The sequence below is a fragment of the Dermacentor albipictus genome, chromosome 8, assembly GCF_038994185.2.
Source record: "Dermacentor albipictus isolate Rhodes 1998 colony chromosome 8, USDA_Dalb.pri_finalv2, whole genome shotgun sequence".
Classification (NCBI taxonomy): Eukaryota; Metazoa; Arthropoda; class Arachnida; order Ixodida; family Ixodidae; genus Dermacentor; species Dermacentor albipictus.
This window is the reverse complement of record NC_091828.1, coordinates 31,509,712-31,532,614: the sequence shown is the minus strand read 5'-3', so window position 1 is coordinate 31,532,614 and position 22,903 is coordinate 31,509,712. Positions and strand designations below refer to the sequence as shown.

Genomic DNA, 22,903 nt, shown 5'->3' with positions numbered 1-22,903 from the left:
AAAGGTACTGGGGTTACCTGTAAGCACTTCCTCGTACAGGTTAAACAAACTCGGTATGCACAACGACATTGATGAAGTGATCGAAGCGCAGGTCACCGCTCAGGTAGTCAGGCTCTCGTCAACCAGGGCAGGGAGACGCATCCTAGACGAGGCCGGCATGGCTCCAAGAATACTCAATGAACGGAAAATCACCTTATCCAGGGAGGCACGGTCAACCTTTGTGGTCAGCCCATTCCCTCGGAATATGCACCCGCAATACAATGTAGGGAGACGAAAAGCCCGAGCACGGGCGATTTTACAGAAGGCCAGTGAGAATCAGGATTCGACTGTCTTTGTCGACGCGGCTCAGTACGGCAACTCTAGCACGTTCGCTTTGGCAATCATTGACGGCAAAGGGGAATTACGCTCCGCGGCGTCGGTTAGGTTTGCTTCAAGTGGAGTCGCGGAACAGGTCGCCATAGCCCTGGCCATGACCGACCCCTCGCGCACCAACGTTTTCACCGACTCACGAGCGGCCATCAAAGCTTTCGAATCGGGTAACCTAGCCCACGAGGCTGCCTCCATTCTGGAAAAGAGAACAAACCCTGGCACTCACTTCATCTCTTGGTTTCCCGCCCATATGGGTGCGGACGTTCATCAGAACATACCTAACCTCAACGAGCTTGCCCATGACCGTGCGCGAGATCTAACACGCCGCGGCGGCATGGAGGCCTTATGGGGACAGGATGAAATCCAGCAGAACGATCCGCTCCTTACTTTTCACGAGATAACATCTCACTATCGGCTTAGCAGAAGGGCCTATCCTCTTCCTTACCCGAAGTTGGACAGGTCTCAGACAGTTTTACTTAGAATGCTCCAGACGGGCTCATTCCCTTCGCTGAGCTTTCTCAGCCGTATCTACAGAGACGTCGATTCAAGCTGTCCGGACTGCAATGAGATCTATTGTTCCTTAGCGCACATGCTCTGGCAATGCCCCGCGTTACCTAACGGCCCTCTCTCCAGCGAAGCCGACTGGGAAGAAGCACTCCGGAGCCCATCGCTCCAGACACAACTAGAGGCAATCCAGAGGGCCCGAGAAAGGGCGGAACATCACGGCGTTCCTGCCCCGACTTGGACGCGGCCAGCGGCTTCCGCGGGTCCCCGATAGGGGCCTCCGCTGAAGCTCCTCAGGATCAAATAAAGTTCGTTGTCTGTCTGTTTGTATATTCCATAGTATCTCCTCATTTCTAATGTACGAGGGTGAGTCAAATGAAAGTGAGCAACCCACCCCGCGCAAAAATGGTTCAGTTCATTATCTGCGAGGCATTCGAGTAGCACACAGGCATCTCTCATTTAGAAAAGTGACACGCAGGTGTGAGGATAAATGTTCGTTAATACTCGCATATACTGGGTTGAATACATAATGGACACTCCAAAAGTTGAACAGCCTGGTGTCGCGAGGTTTGTGTCAGCTGAAGGTGTTTCTCAAAACAAAATTAGTCGCTGTATGGCTGCTGTGTACGTTGAACATTGCATTGCAATGGCCACTATGAAGCGTTGGAGCAAACTGTTCAAAGAAGGACGTCAAAATTGCATATACAATCCAAAATCGGGCCAAAGTCATCGTGCAATCACCCCCAACGTAATTGCGAAGGTTAATCAGCTAATTAGACAAGAACGGAGGATAAGCATCGATGAACTGGCGGAGGATGTGAACAAGAGTCATGGTTCGGCTCACACCGTAACTCATGAACATCTCGTCTTTCGGCTCCTGGGTTCGCAATGGATACCCACGATTTTGAACCACCGCTAGGAGACGGACAGCTTCGGCGATGCCTTGACTCATAATCCGTTATGACAATGATGGTGACGGTGACTTCTTGTTTGCAATAGTCACCGGGGACGAATCGTGGTGCCACTATTACGAGCCTGAAACACGACGGCATTGCTTACTGTGGAAGCTTACTCACCGCCCCCAAAGAAAGCATAGGCCGCCATTTGCGCCGGAAAGGTGTTGTTGACATTCTTTTTCGATCTTCAGGGACGATTACTGATCGATTTCGCTAAACCTGGAGAGACTATCAATCGTTTCCGGTATTATGAAACGTCGGATCGGCTGCATGCCACAGTCAAGAACAAACGACGGGGAGAATTGACGACTGGGGTCAGCTTGCTCCACTGCAATGCCCGTTCCTACGTCGTTGATGTGGTTAACCCAACACTGGCAAAGTTCAAGTGGGAAACGCTGCAACAGTGGCATAAAGCCCAGACCTGTCACCTTGCGACTTCAATATAGTTTGGGGCAATCGAAAAAACAGCTCAAGGGAACCAGATTCATGTCAGACGATAACTTAAAGGAGTCAGTTACAGACTTCTTGAAGCAACAACCCAAGGAGCTTTATGGCACAGGAATCAGGTGACTCATTAGTCAGTGTACAAATGTCTCAGTGCTCATGGAAACTACTTTTAAATAAAGTGCCTCATTTGTCATATATTCGCATCGGCTCACTTTCATTTGACTGGCCCTCGTAAATTTTGCAAAACTCCTGCTTTTTATATGTGCTCTCTGTTGCGACTACAATTTCGGTGCAATGACTCACAATACACGTCTGGTGACAGTTCCTCGTGCGTAATGCACTGGAACGTAGGACAGCGTCACTGAGATTTTTCCCTGACCGTTGCATATGTGCAAAAATGTAAGCAAGGTTCTTGAAAGCAAATTTCATTAAAATATTTGTCCTCAACTTCCTAATTTTAGGGCCTTTACATTTCTTATATCAGCGGCACACACTGCTTTAGTGGTTTCGTACTGATATAGTTCTAATGTTCATGTGATATTTTCTTTACTTATTAAGAAGACCAATGACATGGAAGCAATGATATTAGTTATTTCGGGCACAATTATTTGGACATACGAGTATTATATTCTATGAAAAAATACATATTTTACTTGTCTTGACAGTGCGTAGCGTTCAACAATTCGTTCGCAGCATCTTGGGCAATTGCAATGCAGTTATTATTAATGTATTTGATCCCTCGAAAACTTCTATAAGGAGGTGGCCGAGTTGCAACGGTAGTTCAAGGGTACGTTACTGGGCCCCGAGCCCACAGAGGTGTGTCCCATTGAGCTTGGACCCTTTCTGGACTTTCAACAGGATCGTCCCACGTGATGACAGCTTTTGCACACAGACGCCACGAAACCCCGCATCTCGGGCCTATACAGCTTCGATGTAAAAATTCTTGTTTTGCGTGCCAAAACCACCACATGATTATAGGCCCGCTTTAGTGGGAGACTCCTGATTGGTTTTGACCACCTGGGTTTTATGGTCTTGACCACCTGGGGTTTATGGCCGTGGACCCTACGCACGGTACGCGTAAGCGTTCTTCACGCACGCCTTGCACGCACTACTTGCGCATAGTGCGATATGTGGCTCAACCGACTTAACTCGAACTGAATCTTATCAGTTTCAATTCACTTCTAGCCATCTGCAAGAACAGGGGTAACAAACGTGATAAAATATTATCGAGTAATGAGCGAAGGGACTGAAGGCTTGTACACTTACAGTAGTGTCCACCAGGCAGCGTTGTACTGGTGAGGCGCGTAAACGCCCCTAAACACGTTCCACCTCCACATATCATAGGCGTATGCTGATGGTATTAGAGCAATCTTGTCTACAGCAACGCTGAATAAGTAGTTGATGTCAGTTTCTGCGAAGAAGCACAACGAAAATAATATGCGGCAGATCAAACTTTACCTATAGCGTTGGTATTGGCATTCAAAGTTCCGTTCGTAATGAAAGCCATGCACCATACGGCGTTATGCTGTGATATACGAAGCTCTTAATTTATTAGCAATCACTCCATGTATATAATAAAATTATAGTATTGGCTTACCGTAATCCTCCCGCATCTCTTTGAGAAGGCCAACTGCCTTTAAGTGCTTTGGTGTTGACACAGATAAAGAAATTGTGTCTCCAATAGCCTCATGGAAACCTAATTGAAAGAAATTGAATGCGGTATCATAGCATTCGGAGCCACGTTTCTTACTACAAGTGTGGGAATATTCTAAATGTTGAATGCGATTCAAGCAGACTTCGATTAAAGGATTCACTGTAAAACGCATTGAATATTTATTTTTTCATAAATATAACAGGTAAGAACATTCGTAGGGGTCTCGGGGAACTAACAGTTATGCAAGGGGGAAAACGTCAAGAATTAATCCTGCGGCAGTAGATTCGGGCCTGCTGCGCAGAGCTACCAGTCCCTGAATGAACGCACTGTGCAGGTGCCTCCGAGTGAAATAATTGTAACGTCACATTGGTAATCTTGAATTCTAGGCCGCCAACGCATCAGGCGCCGAGTTCACAAAGGTTTTCGTTCTTAAGGACTCCTTGCCCCTGACCGGCCACGTTCGGTATATTTCCAACATCGCGATTGGCTGGCATCTCCTCCCATGAAGAGATCTAGGGTGAAAAACTTGTTTTATGAATGCGTGCTTCTGTGTGAATACTTTGTTGTGTCTTGTTCCAGTTGGTGTAAAGTCATTTATTATTTGTGCAGTTTCCACATGTTTGCATCCCAATTCAGCAATGTGTGGTTCTCATATCTACTTACAAGAACACTGCACCCTACGTGATGCTGCTGCGATGGGGTGTGTTCTTGTTTCTTTACTGTCATTGTCATGCAGCGACGCGTAAGGAGTGCACGTTAGCACCTGAGAGCCCTGTACTTGGCGTGACATCTAGTACTTAATGCTTAATATGCAGGTAAAAAATAGCGTAAACATGCTCTTCGTTGCTGCACCAACTCGACACAATATTTATATTTAGCTCTGTTGAAAAATTGCAAGGTCATGCCTATTTGATTTGATATTCAGGAGTGCTTTTTTCAAATATTCACACTTGGTTCGATTCGAACATCCAATTATTGAAACACATCTAGTTACTCTACGTCTTTAAGGAGGTCGTCGTGATATCGGGGCCCCGAAAATTGAACGTGACCCCTCTTTCCCACCGTGTAGGTATTTCCTTTCGTTCAGCACCAGCCACCACAGAGACCCTTACAAAGCTCATACTATCGTTCCGAGCTGTAACTCCACGTGACATTGCCATGTTATACTTTTGAATGCACTGATACTAGAAAGAATCACCGTTTGAAAAAACGACCGTCATCTTAAAAATATTGGTCATGGAACTGAAAACAAAGCAAAAATTGCATGCCTTTCGCATGCTTACAAAGAAGCCTTGCAATAAGACCAGCTCACGATCTGTGGCTTTTAGTGTTTAAGAAATATCCCCACGATCAAGTGCAATCTTATATACTTAAGCCGTGCTCCGAAAACATGTGGCTTATCACTAATGTGATGGTGCATTAACGTAAAAAAATCGGCAAGGTACCTTGCGAAGGACTTATTCCGTTATTCTTTTGGTAGTTGTGCCTATAGATAGCCTCACCGCTTATTTTGTCTTGTAATACGTGCTCTTAGCTTGACTGCATTTAGGTGAAGTCGCTAGGGCACCTCACTTGGTAGTTTTAAGGAAGCGCTTACTCCAGGACCTAGACCGCTGTCGCTATACAAGTAAGCCCAAAATGCCAAAATACTCCTAGTAAAGAAAAGCTGAACTGATATCAACAAGATTTGCAGAGCCTAAAAGAAGAAACTTCTTCTTACGAATGTAGAAAGCGGAATATTTATGTACGACCTTAAATATTGCACAAATGTTTCCAACAATTGGTGAGTAAGAGAAAAATAAAAACAATAAAGCACAAGGTTTACGAATACATAACTTCGGGACTGGATTGCGCAACACCAGATTACCGCTACGTAACGTACAATGTTTACGAAGATTTTGCAAGTTTTCTATAACAATTTAACGTATAAATTTGATGTGATTCTATAAGGGATAAATGTTGTCTGCTTACGATACCTCAGCCTAACAGTTGTAATATTCTGTTTTACTACTAAGATACACAGCTGTAAGCTCAATGTTTAACTTATTTTTCAAGCTTCAATTTTTAAATAGATAAATGCTTTGATGTCCTAAAATAAATCTATGCTTGCTCTAGTCACTAGGCTCTCTTTCTATTCTGTCTTTTTAATGCCGGAAACCCCTTCAAAGTCGGTACCGTGGACGCCAAGCAAGACCATTTCTCTCTTTCAATGTGTTTGCTGCTGAGGTAAAGTTGCTCATAAACTCCCTATTTTTTATGTTTATCTTCATTTTGAAGGTCTGCACAACAATACGTCTATGCACAGAAACCTGCCTGCGCAGAACAATCGCGTCGACGTAGTCGTGAAGGTTGCTCGGCTACAGGTTAACGTGGCATTACCAAAGTTGGCTCCTTTTCTGAAGACGATGTGCTGATTTGCGTACTTCAAATAATACTCCACGTGACCCATTTCGTGATGCGCCGTCAGGAAGTCATCCATGTTTACTTGAGTACACTGCTTGATCCTAAGGAGGTAATACAAAATAAATGTTGCTTTAACTTATATAGCAAATAACTGGATATTAACAGCAAAAACACGTGGGCTCATATGACGGGCACAGTAAGCCGCGAAAACTCAGGAGATAAAATGGATTGCCACGTTATGACTCACGGGATCTCAAAAAACAAATGCGATGTGCTAAATGACAATTTGTTCGACCTAGAATTTCACTTTTAAATTTAGACGAAACGTTAAGTACGGTACAGCGCGTTGCATCCGGATATCGATTTCATCATTGCATTTTCATAAGCGCGTTGCTTGAAGAATACCACTGCAATGTTCCAACTGAAAAAAAAATTAAGAAAACGCAATTGCTAACACAAATGTTTACCTGTAACGTTCCATAACACCCCTGAACATGTCAACGTAGCATAAGCCACGTATCTGTAAAGAAATGTCATGCAGGACGTTTTACGTGTTGCATCTCCTGAATTCCATTAATAAAATCGGGCCAATTTCGCATTCTGACAACTGCAGCTACATTGTAGAATTTTCTTCAAGGAGACAGAACGCTTGCTTAAATGTTGTACTAGTTGTATTAGCAAACACAGCGTATTTTTTTAACTGAGCGTTCAGAAGACGCATTTCAGTTACGTTAAAAATCTGAATGAGTCAATAATTAGGCAATTTTCTCGCTGCTATTTTTAGCACAGAAATACACAACTATTGACTATCTGAAATGATTGGAGAAGCTATTAGAAAGCACTCGACTCATTATCTTTTACCCGAACGAGTGAAGGAACTGATATTAATGCTAGACATAAAGACAGTCAGCCAAGATGGTAATCACAGATTAAAGAAGTCATGCCTAAAACTCACGCTCCTTATTTTAGCGGAATAATAAATGCCAGCCAAATTCATTCCGGGAGAACAAGCTCAACCGGCATCCGCCCACCAGTGTGGCTCGTTGGCCATGCCGTTCTCTTGCTAGGCATCTTGAAAAGTTTATTTCAAGCAGCGCGAAGCGATACCACAGAGAAAAAAAAATTAACAAGAGGGGGCACTCGGCGAAAACTGGCAACAGGAATCACGTCACGCCTAGTGTTAATTCCATCCGTTAGTAGACGCTAGCATCGGATAAAAACAATGTGAAATGAACTTACGGACATTTTATTCTTTCCCACTAAAACTAAAAAGTCGTGCGCATAAATGAACTTCTACTTTGCGGCTTAACTTTTTTGCGTTACCTACCAACCAGCTAACGGCACGCCAGGCGCAGCAGATGCATGCGTGATGCGCCACGAAGGCCACCGAAGCCAGCGAGGCCGGTTGTGCATATGAAGTTCGTCTGTTCAGCGACCCATCTCTTTTAGAGGTAGCGTGTTGGGCTCCCGGTGTGTCCTTGCATTCCTTCTGCACTCCGGCATGGCACCGCTGCACTATTGGACTACGGCAAGGTGAGAAATTTTGTTTGACAATCTGCGATGCATTTCAAGCAATTTTGGCTTTTACGGCACGGAACCAAGACTTGGGACGCAGTTAGAGAAAAACAGGTCGGCCGTCTTGTTGGAGTTAATTTCCCTTAATGACTCGTACTAAGAGATGTTTGCGACGCTTTCTGTGAGCCCCAGCATCATTGTAACTCATTTCGCTAGATTTTGGGCATACTCGCCGCGCCCGATGTTGTGACGCAGTCAGCGAAAAGCAGCTCGGCTGTGTGTTGCAGTTAGTTTTGCGTGTACTGAATCGTACTGGGACAAGCTGGTGACGCATTCTCTGACGTCCAAGATTATTGTAATTCGTAACTGTTGTTTATATTTTTGAGGCACGCTCGCCGCACCTGGGGTTGTGACACAGCAAAACGCAAGCCGGCCGTGGCAACAGTTAGTTCGGCGTGTACTGAATCTTAGTGAGACAAGTTTGTGACGATTTCTATGGCCGCGTAACATAGACCTTATTTCGATGTTCACGCTTGTCGAAGACGCTGCGAGCGATTGGCAAGAGGGATAACACTAGAGTGTGTTGTTTGCGTCGGCAGAACGCGCAGAAGATGACGCCGAGGAGCTGAAAAACCTAGACCTTGAAAATTCTGTCTTCTGAAAACAGGTTTTGCACCCATGCAGTTCTCTTGAGTACCCGCCGTGGTTGCTCAGTGGCTCTGGTGTCCGACTGCTGAGCACGAGCTCGCGGGCTCGAATCCTGGCCACGGCGGCCGCATTTCAATGGGGGCGAAATGCGAAAACACCCGCGCGCCAGATTTAGGCGCACGTTAAAGAACCCCAGGTGGTCAAAATTTCCGGAGTCCTCCACTACGGCGTGCCTCATAATCAGAAAGTGGTTTTGGTACGTAAAACCCCATGATTAAAAAAAAAAACAGTTCTCTTGAGTGCGAGAAGACGACATTCTGCGAGCGTCTAGCATGGTCTAGCTGAGAGCGAGTGTTGCGGCCGCCCTCTGTGTATATAGCCAAGTATCGCGTCGGCTGAGGCCAAGTTGTTTTGGAAACGCGCAGTAGCCCGCTGATTTGTACTCCTAAAGTGTTCTCTTAATGGGGGAATGCTTAAAAACCAGTTTTCTTCATAATTTATTGTACGGCTTGGAATGAGTCTGGTATCTTTAACGCCATATATGTAAAAGCAAATTGCATTGTTTTGTAATGTCACCAATTTACCACCTTCGCACGTTTTTTTTCTACACGCAGTATTCCTATAAGGTCTAAATGAACGAATAAACAAATGAATAAAACATTAATTGTTAAACTCAGTAGAAAAACATTCTACCCATAGAAAACGAAATGATAAGCTCTTTAGTGGGCGAACCCGAGGATTTGCTGCGATGCTTATCTGCTAGCGCACCGAGAGGCAGGCCTACATTAGAGGAGTGCTCGAGCGGTTATCACTTGGAATATGCCGGCCTGGGATACGCGCCGTTGTGGACCCCTGAGGAACGCACTAATTTTGACATTGTATGACGTCGGTTGTTTGGGATTTCCGACTTCCCCTTGATTTCAAAACGGATAAAAGATATTTCTGTCTCACTCCGAAACAAATAAATGAATAACGTTTCGGTTACGTTATCGTTGTGGTCAACAATATTGTTATTTTTTCGTTTGTTGCTTTCGTTCCCTTCCAACACAGTGGTACTGATGCGTTGTCGCTCTTTTTGAAAACCTGCTGCGTGCAACAAAAAAAAAAGAAAAGAAGGCTTGCGTAATTGACTTCGTGCGTTCATTAGTGATCCCCAGGTGTTGAAAATGATTGATGTAACCGATTACGGCTGAGCGTTGGATCAGTAGACATCGAAGATTCAATGTGGTATACGATCGGGACCTCAGTTCGTCCAACTGGAATTTGTCGGACGAGCATTTTGTTAATCAGAGATTTTTAATCTTCTGAAATTGGTAACGTGAGCTTTTAGCATGTCTGGAGCCAGTGATCGGTTTCCCGTATGGCTGGCTCAAATCATGCATTTGGATGCAATGTTGACACTGCGGGATACATATTTAAATAGTCGTGTTTCCTTATTAACTCTACAGGATATCCGTGTAGTTAAATTCACACACATATGCACTCACGTATATATACGTACCGGGGTGTTTCATTGTATCGTAAACAGAATATTTCAAAATCACCCGTCAGGTGTAGCACAATTCTACTGCTTGAAGTGGATGATTCTCAGAGGTAGACATTATTAAAAAAACTTAAGCTGACAAAATGACTACAATAAAATTTTGCTAATTAACTTTCAAACCAATTATTCTACTTCACTTGTAGTAAATTACGAATTCCAGCATGAGACGTTTAATGTAATAACTACTTTGAGCAAATTCTGAGGGTAAAACGAGTTTCGAGATATGAGTTCTGCAAATTTGTGACGAAATGCACTTGTGTTCCAGTAGCTTTTGAGCCTCAGTGACTAAAAAGGCGCTGTGTTAAATAAGTAAGTGGCACGACAATGAGTTTCTAGTTCAACTTCGATGGCGCTTACCTCAAAACTGGTGCTGGTTTCAACATTCATTTCAAGAGCATGTCCCTTATGAAATCCCTGGCTTCAATTTGTGTAGTGCAATAGGTGAGGTAGGGTAATCAGCTGTCATATAAACTTGGGAAAGTTTGATAACTATTCAATCATGCTTAGTGATTTCCTGTGTCAGTAATGTATACTCTCTTCAGGTATTCCTGCTAAAGAAGTAGATTTGCGCTAAATTGAACGGGTGATATTTAGAGTTAAGTGTACGTTAACATAAAACACGCCCGCACGCCCGCACATACGCGCACGCGCACACGCAGACACACACACACATATATGTGTGTGTTTGTGTGTGTTGCGTACACACATAAATTGTTCTGTATTCTAAAATTGCGAACCGGTGATATGAACTGCCCTATTTTTCTTTTATAAGGTTTTCTCAGATGCAGTTCGTTAGGTCAAACAGGCATACAAACGACAGATGCGTTCAAAAGTAGAGTCAAATAGAAAACATTGTTTCCAGATACACACCTGACGTCATTGTTGATGTAAAAGTCCCAAGCAGAAGGGTGGCAAACAACTTTCCTGTCCAGCGGCTTTTCCAGTAACGATCGCCTCCAAAATGTGCTTGGCATTGCAGGAAGACCCATTGAGGTGAAAAACTCCTCCGCGTACAAAAATATGCCGTGCACAGTCATGTTCTGTAGATGAAGCAACTCATTTGGCATAATTTCGAAACAGGGTTACATAGTTGCACTGAGTAAATTGTGGAAATCTTAACCTCCAGTAACAACAGCCGTGCATTCGTTACACAAAGTAGATTCAGAACGTCTCTACAAATTGCTGCTTTCTATTACTTCTCTCTGTTTTTACAGCGAATCTTCATTTCCGAACCCTGCTCGGTTGTGCCAGACTCTGACTGCTGTCTCTTACCGAGTTGCTCGTGCCTAAAGGAAAATTCAATTATGTGCCTGATGACGGGATCCAGCCTTGGGCATTCCAGCACAGCAAGTCTTATTCTCTAAACATTATGCAACAATTGCATGTATGCTTCCAACGCGCAAATGGCAACTAGTTCGTTCCCATATAATCCCCGTGAGTAGACGGTAATGATGATTTCCATACAATGGCACACACCACAACAGCGGCGGATTGGCTCATTAGGGGGGGGGGGGGGGTGTACATTTAAAATAAGTAAGAAATAGTGCAAGCCAATATCAGAGTTCTCATGCGCGTGCCGGCTTCCCTTACGCAATAGACGTGGAAATGGAATGGTTAAATTTTAGCATTTAAATAATCGCGGCACAAAAGCTTCGCCTTACATAGATTCCGAAATATGCATTAGACCTGCACATTTTTTTTTGCTGTACGAGAAGTAAGCTTGCAGGAACATTTGAGATTTTAAAAGGAAATGAATACTGAAATAACAAAGGAAAAATCAGACATCCACCCTTTCGTAGCCATTGCTACGAAGGGTCACATGCAGGTTCCTCGAAAGAAAAGCCTAGTAGTTGAAGAAAAATCTGTCCTGGTCCTGGACACGAACCCGGGGCCACCGCCTTTTCGGGGTAGCCGTTCTACCATCTGAGCTAACCAGGCGGCTAGCAGGGCGAAGTAGAATTTTCCAACAACTCGAAGCAAAGGCAATAGTTTCACGTAATTGCTCTGCGGAAACCCGCAAGATGGAGGGAAGTAAATAATAAAGGTAAAATCAGCCATCCACCCTTTATTATTTACTTCATTAATTAATTTAATAATTACTATTAATTACCTTGCGGGTTTCCGCAGAACTATTACGTGAAAACGAAAACACATTGCTATTCGATTCCAATGCCATTAGGAAGCTTGCTATTCGACAATACGAAATTGTTGTTCCGTTCAAATGGAATACTTACAGAGAGAAATATGCACGCAAGTGGAAACTGTTCCGATTAATTCTAGTGTGGGAAAACAATGACTGTCGCACAGGATAACCCAGTTTTTTATCGAACACCTGCAGCGTACCATTTCCGCACATTTTTAAAAGTTTTTAAATAAACATTCCTCGTCTTAGGCAGCCTACGAAGTTGTACCAATTTAGGCCAAGAAATGTATTTCCTGACAAGACTCCCCACGCTTATAGTCATTTAAAACAATGTGCGATAGTGAATCATTCCTCTTAAGTTCTTCAAAGGGCACTACATTAGCCTATGTACTGGCGGCCTGGGGGTTTCTTTGTTTTCATAGAGATGTTTATGGTGGCCGGATGCGATCACATTTTCTCTAATTCTTCAATAAAGCTCCTCAGTTCATCTGACAACACATTCTAAAAGCAACATATTTGTCAAATAGCACCAATAATTCTTTTATTGCTTATTGCCTAGTTGGTTTTTGAGAAATAAATGTTGCAGATAACATAATTTCATTTGTTTGGGCTGGTTTACGCGAACAACAAGCGAGCATTGCTAGTACGAAAAATCAAAACACTTATTCATCTAATTGACACAATTTCACTAGTTAGCTTCTAAATATTGACAGTATTACAGATATCAAAGTTCCCTAAAAGATGCCCACGACTTTGGAAGGTTCATCCAGTTTGAATGAATTTTGAGGATGACACCAGTTTTAACATATGTGTCGTAAAACTTGCAGTAAGATTGAAATGTTGTTTCCCTTCAATTTTTAGCAAAATAGCTTTTTATTCATTGAAGCATAAAATTAACTTGAACGCTAATATATTTGAACGCCCACTTCGAGAAGTAACATCCAGAAGCTTCGTCATGCTGACAATTCATTCCGAGTACAGATGCTTCCAAAACTCACCGGTTGGAATTCAGCGATATCAAGGTGGCCTATATGCTACTTAACTCAAATACCATTCAGTAAATGTTTGTCTATTGCCCCGTTAAGCACTTAGATTTAAAGTTCAAGTGCTTCCCTCGTGTTCAAGTAAGCCAGCGCAAAAACTTTAATTCTGCTATCTGTCACAGGGGATGTTTATAAATATTGCATATTTAAAAAACACCCAGCTCATATATTGTATTCAATTCGCATACCTCCATTACTCTTTGCATTACTGGTTGCAGTGTCAGATGCAATGCTAAATGACTTTCATGAAACGAAATCTGCTATGCATTTTGTGCCAGCGGTATTCAAGCGCCGTCCTTCGAAAAATCTGTGCAATATGATATCACGATTTGCTACGGCATTCTATGCCTCACTCCCGAAAGTGGCTGCCCAGTTTACGTGAAAAATAGCGCTACCGTTCAAGTTCCGATTTACGGGTGAATTGATTTCAAATTATCTTGCTCACCATTTGCAACATGGTATCTGTGACATTCATGGCAGGTTTATTTGGATATGGCGTAGTGATTTCCGTTATTCCAGTCCAGTGCTGGGCGTGGATGTGACCTGCGTAAAAAGCGCAAATCTCGCGGCATAAGGGAAGACAGACGCATTTGTTTGATGGTGCATTCGAATTATTATTACCATTATTCTATAAAATCTGTGGTCAACGTATCACATCAGGCAAGGACGCACCATTCATGTAGCAGAATATGCTGTTCTCTCCAATCAGTTGTCGAGGAATAATGGTTGTAGTAATTACTTAGAACATTATCCCTGGCACCGCTATCGCAAACGCTAGAGACCAGCGCAGCTGGGGGAAGTTAAGGCTTCAGAACAATCCATGCCGTCTGCCTCTGTGGGGGGTTTCGGCTCGGACGGCGCGCCATTTGAGGCGCCCGCTTCGACAGAAGCCATTCGTGCGGACACCATATGCGTCGGAGTCGTGTGCCAGGCGCTTCACCGACGCCGTGTACCTAGTGGGTTCTTGAAATCTGCCGAAGCGAGTGCGCGGACTTTTATCGGAGAGCAATGACGGTGCCACCACCTGTGTCCTAGCCGCGCCGCTCGTTCTCTCCCGCTAGGCTCCACCCACCCTCACCATGTCGCTATGTTGCTCGATGCTATTTTATGCGAAGCATATTAACGTAGGTTTCGTGCCTTGCGCGACGCCCGGCGGTGGCCACCATTCACCCTGAAGTGGGGTCACGTGACATGACGTCACGTGATGACGTCACACAGGCTGCAGATGGGGCCTCATATCGCGCCGTCGGTCGCCTCCCGCCGGTGGCCACCATTGACCTTCAAGTGACCTTCAAGTAGGTCACGTGACATGACGTCACGTGATGACGTCACACCAGCTGCAGATGGGGCCTCATATCGCGCCGTCGGTCGCCTCCCGGTGGTGGCCACCATTGACCCTGAAGTGAGATCACATGATGTGATGTCACGTGATGACGTCACACCGGCTGCAGATGGGGCCTCATATCGCGCCGTCGGACGTCGCCCGGCGGAGGCCTCCACGCTTTGGTTCGCGCCGTCGCGCGCGACGCGGCGGCGGCGCCACCATCGCTGCATCACGTGATATGTGACGTCACGCCAGGGATGAAGCGGCGCGCGCCCGCCGTCGCGTCAGTCTCTGTGCCCGCAACCGCGCCAGCGTCTTTGCGCCGGGCGTGTATGCGGTCAAGATGCCTCCAAACGCTAAGGATACGCTAAGGTTAAGCCCAGTGGATGCGTCGCATCCACTGGGCTTAACCTTGATAAGCCTCCAATTTTTTTATACTCTGCTTTCACTTTGTCTCAGCTCTATTTACCCCAGCTCGGCGAAGCTGCGAACGTCAAGGGAAACCCAGGGAGGTTCTAACAGCTCCACTGTAAAATGTGGAGAATGCTTAAACTTTGCCATTAAGAGGGGAACGCGATAGCATTCAGAGACCCCTGACTGCTTTTCATGCTTCCCGGAAGCTGCAGCTTTTGTAACCGTGAATTTTACAGGGAAACGCTGGCGGCGAACGCTATGCACGATGTCAAGCTTTCTGGTAGAAATGCGGCCTCTTGCGTGGGTCTATCTCCTGTTATTGTTTTGCACTTTTAATGCTTGAGTATGAGAAATGCTAACATAAAAAAATATACGCTGTTGGTGCTTTTCTTAATTACATTTGTTAGTGTGCAGCCGTCGTCAAAATTCCGAGCAGTACCTTTGTAAAGAATGAAATACAAGTTGTGCGCAACTTTGGTGTTAGAAGATTGGCTGGTTATGCATGGTTTTGAATTTGGTACGAAATTTTTTTGTAGAAGTGATGTCCGACGATGAACGCCGATGCCGGATTTATTGCGACATGGGGTCCTTAACGCTATCGCGTTAATCTGTAAAAATAACTCGCATTGTCATGTAAATTCTGGTGCCGTTTTTCTGCGGCTTTCCTCTGGCAATCAAATATTCAGCTTCGTCCAAAAGGAAAAGTAAAAAAAAAAGATGTGTGTATAAATATATGGGCCATTGATGTGCTCAATGGGAACAAATTTGTCAACTTGGCGGTGGTGGTGGTATCGACATAGCCGACATTTATCCTCTCTTAAGAAATACTATTCCGGCAGAGCTCGAAAAATTTCGTGGACGCTTAAGTTCGCGTTTAAGTGTGGAATGCGATAGTATTCAAAGATCCTTCACTGCTTCTCACGCATCCCGGCAATTGCCGCTTATGTAACCGTCAGGTTTAGTGGGAAATACTGGCGGCAAACGCTATGCACGATGGCAAGCTTTCTGGTAGAAAACCGGCCTTTTGCCGCGTGTGCCGATCCCGCGGGCAGTGAACAGCCGCGCCAATAAAAATACATAATTTTGAGGTTTGTGTTTTTGTCTCGCACTTTCAGTACTTCAGCGCGAGGTGATTTACCATAAAAGGCATGCGCTGTCGTTGTTTTGTTTCTTAACATTTGTTTGTGGGCTGTATTCTCGAAATTTAAGAGGAATAACTTTGTGAAGAATGTAAGACAAGGTATGGGCTACTTTGGCGATAGAGCGGTGTGACAATATAACGAACATATACTACGTGTCACATAGCAAAGCGTGGCATATACATGCACCTCAATATATACGGGAATGTCCGCTCACGGGGACGCCGGTGCCGGATGCCGACACCAGATTATCTGCGACACTGGACCCTTAGCGCTATCCCATTAATATTGTTACGTGCAGCTGATGCGCGAGCCTATTTACAATAAAGTTTCACGCAGACCAATGGTCGCTAAAATGCGACACTATATCAATCGGGAACACGTCGTCTTCCTTTTCTTCAATGTAGCTACACTATGGTGGCTGTTCCGTATTATCACCCCCGGCAGTAGAAGCACCGTCCCGATGCTTAAGCTACTCATGCGTGGTGAAAGGTGCGCTGTATAGGGCTTAAGCCTCGCTTCGTGAACGATGTCACTTGCAGCTGACGATGTCGCTGAGGTTTCGGCGGGGACGATTTCAAATGTGACATCGATCACTTGTCGCACAACATAGTATGGACCAGTGTAACGCGAGAGCAGCTTTTCGGAAAGGCTCACACGGCACACAGGTGACCAGGGAACCTCTAGAAAACCCGACGAAAAGTGCACGTTGCGATAGTGGCAATCATAGAGCCGTCTCCGATGCTCTATGCCTCTACACGGGTGCGGGCGAGCTGCCACGCGTCGACGGCGAGATCGCATCGCGCGCGTATTCAGTAATAGAACGTGCGGGCGAGGGCAGCGAGGCGTCCAAGGGAAACGCGGGTTCTCGGCCGTACGATAGATAGAACGGTGAATAGCCGGTGGCGTAATGGCACGATGAATTATGCGCGACCGTCACATATGGCAAATTAAGATTACAATCGTGGTGGTCGGCCGCAGCGTAGTTCGAAAGCACGCCGCTGATCGTTCGGTTGAGGCAATCCGCGAGGACGTGATGATCCGTAGGACGTGATGAATCTGCACTTTGTCGAGCAGGAGCGGAGGATGTTTTCGACGACTGCCGAGAGAAAGCAATGGCCATGATCAGTTAGTAATTAGCGCAGAGCACTGTGCAATGTATTGATCTCGTAGAGAAAAAAGTTGGCGGCGTCAGTCGCTGACTTGTGATTAGGGCTCTTGCAATGGCGTAGCGGGCTCTTGTAATATCGCGTAGTGTAATCGGTAGTGACGGCGACCCATTTATTTTCGGAGGGCGAGAGAGGAAATGGTCCAAGAAGTTCAGGACCAACTTGCAAGAAGGGTTCGGGCGGGACGTGGACTGGCTGGAGATATCCAGCTGGAAGCGTGGATCGCATCTGGGGCTGAAAGGTCCCAGAAGTGCCATTTTAACCTCGGACGGAGCGGGTGAGACCTGGCCAAAAGAAGCGACAGCGTACAGGGTCATATGTGCATGAGACGCCCAAGTGCCCTGCCAAGGGAGCGTCATGAAGTTTTACTTTAACGGCCCTTGTGACAGGAAATTTCACAAGATGTGGCCTTAGAGCAGTAAAAAAATTGTGCAAACGTTTAATGAAAAGCGTTCTTCTCCTAGTGCAGCGACTTTTTCGCTAATATGTGGGTGGGCGGACGGGCTGCAAATTTTGTCGTTTAAATGGGCCGAGACTGGTAATTGCACGGCCCATATCGACGTTAACGTCGGCTTATCTCAGTGGTAGGGCAAATTGAAATGTGTCACAGGGACGACTGGATACGCCCGCTGGATATGCCCATTGAAGCCACTAGGTCATTTAATGTTGACAGACAGATGTTTGCGGGTGATGTCATGCCAGTTCACCACGATTTTTTCGCTACACCAGTTAGCGTCATACCGAGAATAGTCAGCAATATGCTCGTAACGGAATGCGTCATGTTTTGGAAGAGAAATGAGGTTAGAGCACAGATCAAACACAATAAAACGCAATAAAACTGAGCACAATTGGAAAGCATCGATGCACGTCGTTCCGCGACGATAAAAATAACACCTCCAAAAATTAGCAGGGGCTTCTTCAAATAGCTTTACTTGCGTGCGAGAATGGAAGTTTTCCTGGTACGGAAAGAGAGATCTTGACTCAGCGCTAATTACTGAGCCGACATTGCATGAAACAGCGCAAATGGAAAATCTCAGATCATTCTACGAAATTGAAGATCATAACACCTTATTAAATGAAAAATTACTTTAACTGAAAGCGTCTTCTGCTTGTAGAGAATTGAAACATACATTTTCTTGGAATAAAAACAGTGATCTCGGCTGAGCGGACATTGCAATCAACTGCTGACAATAAAATTGTGTCTTTTGCGTGCTGCCGCTGCACTTTCGTTCTCACGAGCCAGGAAAGTTAAACAAAATGGTAATTCCTTTCAAAGGGGGAAGAATTGACAGCTATAGTAAGGTTTATTGTTGGCCTTTAATCACTGGAACCTTGTTCTCAATGTACGTAGGTGTAGCATGATACCGCAATTGAGGACGCAACGCAACTCCTGCTCGGCAGGCGAAACAGCGTCCAGGCAGGCACCAGGTCTCTCCCTCACAACGCCGGAGTGATAAAGAATGCCGGCCGTGCTATTGCAGGTGTTGCGCTTTGATGGTGCGCGAGATGACACCGGCGGAACACCGTAGGCGCTAGTCATCGCCCAGTGAAGAAAGCATGGCGATCTTTCGCACTGTGGCAATCGATATAATGCGAAGTGTTTTAAAGAAAGCTGGCTATCTAGCATTCTTTCGGTTTCTCGAAAGCGCTAGCAGTTAAACCAATGTGTTTGTGTATAGCGAGCAATTGTGTGCTACGGCAGCAGCAAGGCGACGAAGATGGTGAGAACGATTTTACGATGGTGGCGGCATGACTTTTACTCCGGCCGTTTGACACGTGTTTGCAGCATGGCGATTGTTGGGTTCTACATAGCTACTGGATGGGTGCAAGTGGTGTAAGCGTCTGTTTTGACATTACTTCTAAGTATTATATATTCATACGTACCTATGTGTAGGTAATGCAGCCTTTACTAAAAAGGTGATAGCCTTAGCAATTCAGCAAACAAACGTTAAAATGTGTTCGACCTGTGCCATCCATAAAGGAGGGGCGATGGCGTAATTGCTTCTGCCAGCGTAATCTGCTAAGATAAAATGACCAGCGAATTAGGGCTGGTCCCGAAGGCAGTGCCGCCTAGCGCAGCATCCCGAATGTGATTTAGCTGTCAAGCGGGATGAATGCACGAAACTCATTTGACGCACGCGCCTACGATCTCAGAAACATTGCCGGATTTTGCATGAGCGAACTAGGCTTGCGATAGCAACATAATAAATAATTAAAATATACTGGAGAAGAACGAGCAGCAGGAACTGCCTGGAGACAGACGATGACAACGAGTGGTTGGAGGCCTTGTGCCTGTGTAGCCTAAGCTCTGTGTCCTCTCGCTGCGGTGCTCTGCTGTCTGAAGGGTTCATCATTAAACTATAACGCCTCTTGACATTTGCTGGACGTGCTGGGCCCTTTACAAACCTGGAACTCCGCAGCCGCACGCACCCTACCGTTTCTGCCATGAATCAAGACGCTGCGTAGACCTATCCTCCCGTGGCATCGCCTGTCGTCTGCTCCGGCGCTCTACGCCAACGAGATTTTCCAGTCTTCAGCGGCAGCGACGGCCATCACGTGGGCGATTGGCTCTCGTCATACGATCGTGTGAGTGCGCATAACAAATTGGATGGCGCAGCTAAACTGACAAACGTCATCTTCTATCTTTCTGGAGTCGCTAATCTATGGTTCCGGATTCCTGAATCTAACCTTTCCACATGGACAGCATTTACCCATTGTTTCAAAGAAGTCTTCGGTAGCCCTGTTGTGCGAAGAACAACACTTGCGCCGTCGCACTCAGCAAGAGGGTGAAAACTTCTCCAGCTACATTGAAGACGTAGTTGACCTTTGCAGGCGCGTGAATCCCGCTATGGCCGTCTCTGAAAAGATCAAGAATGACATGATGGGCATAGAAGAAGGCGCCTTCTAGATGCCCTTGGCGAAAAATCTTCAAATGATTGACGAGGTCATTAACCTGTGCCAGAGCTACGACGAGCTCCGCAAACAGCCAATACGCGCTGAGCTGCAGCACCGGACGACGCGGTTTCGGCTTTAACCGAGAGTTCCAGTGATGCTCCCCCCCCCCTCTTCGTTCCTGGACCTAATCAAGCAATTCGTTCGCGAAGAACTCGCGCGAATAGTAATCGTGGTAATAATAATAATAATAATAATAATAATAATAATAATAATAATAATAATAATAATAATAATAATAATAATAATAATAATAATAATAATAATAATAATTTATTATCAAATATGCAAGTATAAGTACAGAAATCGGGTTCGCCTAAGCCATCACAGTGGCTTGTCACGTGAAACCCGGCAGTCAATAACAAGACTCATCCAGAAACTGACTTTTCTCTCTTTTGCCAGAAAAACAAAACAAAAAGATATTGAAAACTAAGGTAGCGAGTGATAAAGTACAAGGCACAAAAAAGAAGAAGAGGATCACGAAAAAACAACAACAAAGAAAAAGAGAAGCGAAGAAACGACCAGAGCGAAAACATGTTTCAACAATGACAGGAGAAATAAAAATACGACGCCTATAATCATTCTGTGTACAATGCCCTTAAAGTTTTGCGAATGTCGCGTACAGACTTACAGGAAGAAATTTCAGAAGGAAGTGCATTGAATATATCTGGAACATAAAAAGCTCGAGTATATCTGCCAAATCTGGTTCATGTGTGAGGAACTGAAAAAGCAGCTGCACGCCGTAAAGGACGGCAAGGCACAGTGGGGATTTTAAAGGTATCCGACCAGAAGTGTTTCAATACCGCTGTTTGACCAAACAGTGAGCGCATATTCGGCATTTTTAGCATCTCAAAAAGGTTCATCCCTTGTGGTCTGTGTACGTCATAAATAACACTTTTTAACATACACTTTAGCAACCTATTTACACGGTGATGCCAGGTACTAGAACAATGTACAAATGTTGTAATACCATATCTGAGCACACTGTAGGCTAACGAGTGGACCAAAAGTTTCCTAACAGACAAGGGTAAAAACACTTTGATGCGGTACAGTAAACAGACGATTTTAGGAAGTTTGGCACATATGTAAGACAAGTGAGTAGAAAAAAGAAGACTAGAATCAAACCAAATGCCCAAATACTTCACAGAGTCCGAAAATTTTATTGGAGGGCAGGAACAATTAATACATCGAGAGCTGTGCAGATAAAGTGAAGAAGAAAGTGAAACACGTTTCATAGGGCTATGGAAGCAAACCAACTTTGATTTAGAACGATTGATGTCAATTACATTTGCACCAAAATAATCCATTAATTTCCCGACGTCGTTTTGAAGAATTGAGAATGCGTCTGGAAAATTCACATGTGTGGCTAAAATTGCAGTATCGTCTGCATATTGAAATAACTTGCAGACAGATAGCACGTTGCACATGTCCTTAACGTATATATCAAAAAGTAAGGGAGACAGTATGGAACCTTGTGGCACACCGGCCTTCAGAAAAACACGGGAACTGGAAATGTCTGAAATGGAAGCAATCTGGGAGCGATCTGTAAGAAAATTGGGGGGAGGAAGAAGACGACGAGTCTGCTGCTAGCCTGTCTGAGTAGCTCTGCCTACATTTATCGTTATTTTCGTTATTTTCTGCTAGTGTTACTGATCAGAACGGTTCAAGACGTCGGTCGACTCGAAAAGGTACCTTCCGTATCGGAGACTGACGGGTGCTGCGCCACCCGCCGCCTCACAAGGTGCTAGAAGGAACCAAGCTGGCACCGACGAGCACCCCGCCATGACCTCCCAAGGGCTGACACCGGGTCAGAAACGCCAGCTGGTTTGCACAAGCCAGCCTGACAGCAAACGACAAGACACTGGTGAATCTGACGACGAGTCAACTATCATCGAGGGCGACAACGTGGCAAACCCTTCAGACCTGGACATGGCCGAGGGTGGTTTCCGAATTGTGCGCCATCGTAAAGACAGGGCGGAGGGCATTCCAGTGTTAATCACTGCAACATCCGAAAGAGCTGATCTAAGGCAAGTAAACCCTATTGCCCTGTATTCTGAGCTTGAAACGATCCTTGGTGGAGCACCAGTGAAGAGCCACTTCACAGCACAGGGAGCATTGCTATTAGACGTAGAGACAGAAGGACAAGCCAGCGTCCTTCTAGAGACCAAGAATATCGGCGGCATAGACATATCTGCCCGTGTCCCGCACAGTTATATGAAAAACACGTGCATTGTTAGAGGAGTCCCTAAATGGTACTCGGATGAAGAGGTGCTCACCTACCTGAGACCTTAGGGAGTATTCCATGCAAGAAGAATCACCCGTCGGGTCCAAACCTCGTCATCTGAATGGGAGTCAAGGCGCACTAACTCGGCGATTCTCACATTTGCTCCAAATTCTGAACGCCCGGAGAAGATCAACCTTGGTTTTAGCAGACACGAGCTTATCGACTACGTGGAGACACCACCACGCTGTTTTAAGTGCCAGCGCTTCGGACATATCGCTAAGTACTGTCGTGGAGAACAGAGGTGCAAGCGCTGTGGGGGACCTCATGACTTTAAGACTTGTGCAACTAAAGACAACTTTGTGTGTGCAAATTGCGGCGGTGACCATCCTGCTAGCTACGGTCGATGTCCTGCGCGGACAGCTGCTCAGCGGAGAAATAAGTTGTTTGTTCTGGGTC

The 22,903-nt window shown here is 45.3% G+C and overlaps 1 protein-coding gene across 2 annotated transcripts in view; it reads right to left on the bottom strand.

Annotated features, from left to right (window-relative positions):
* The window catches only part of LOC135912822 (angiotensin-converting enzyme-like), a 92,792-nt gene that overhangs the window by 4,617 nt on the left and 65,272 nt on the right, over positions 1 to 22,903 (bottom strand). For both annotated transcript variants that reach the window (XM_065445363.1, XM_065445364.1), the window contains 5 exons: positions 13,671 to 13,768; positions 10,910 to 11,079; positions 6,310 to 6,434; positions 3,874 to 3,972; positions 3,543 to 3,687 (listed from right to left, as the gene is read on the bottom strand). In XM_065445363.1, the coding sequence (XP_065301435.1) occupies positions 3,543 to 3,687; positions 3,874 to 3,972; positions 6,310 to 6,434; positions 10,910 to 11,079; positions 13,671 to 13,768 (637 nt within the window). The remainder of the gene's footprint in view (positions 1 to 3,542; positions 3,688 to 3,873; positions 3,973 to 6,309; positions 6,435 to 10,909; positions 11,080 to 13,670; positions 13,769 to 22,903) is intronic.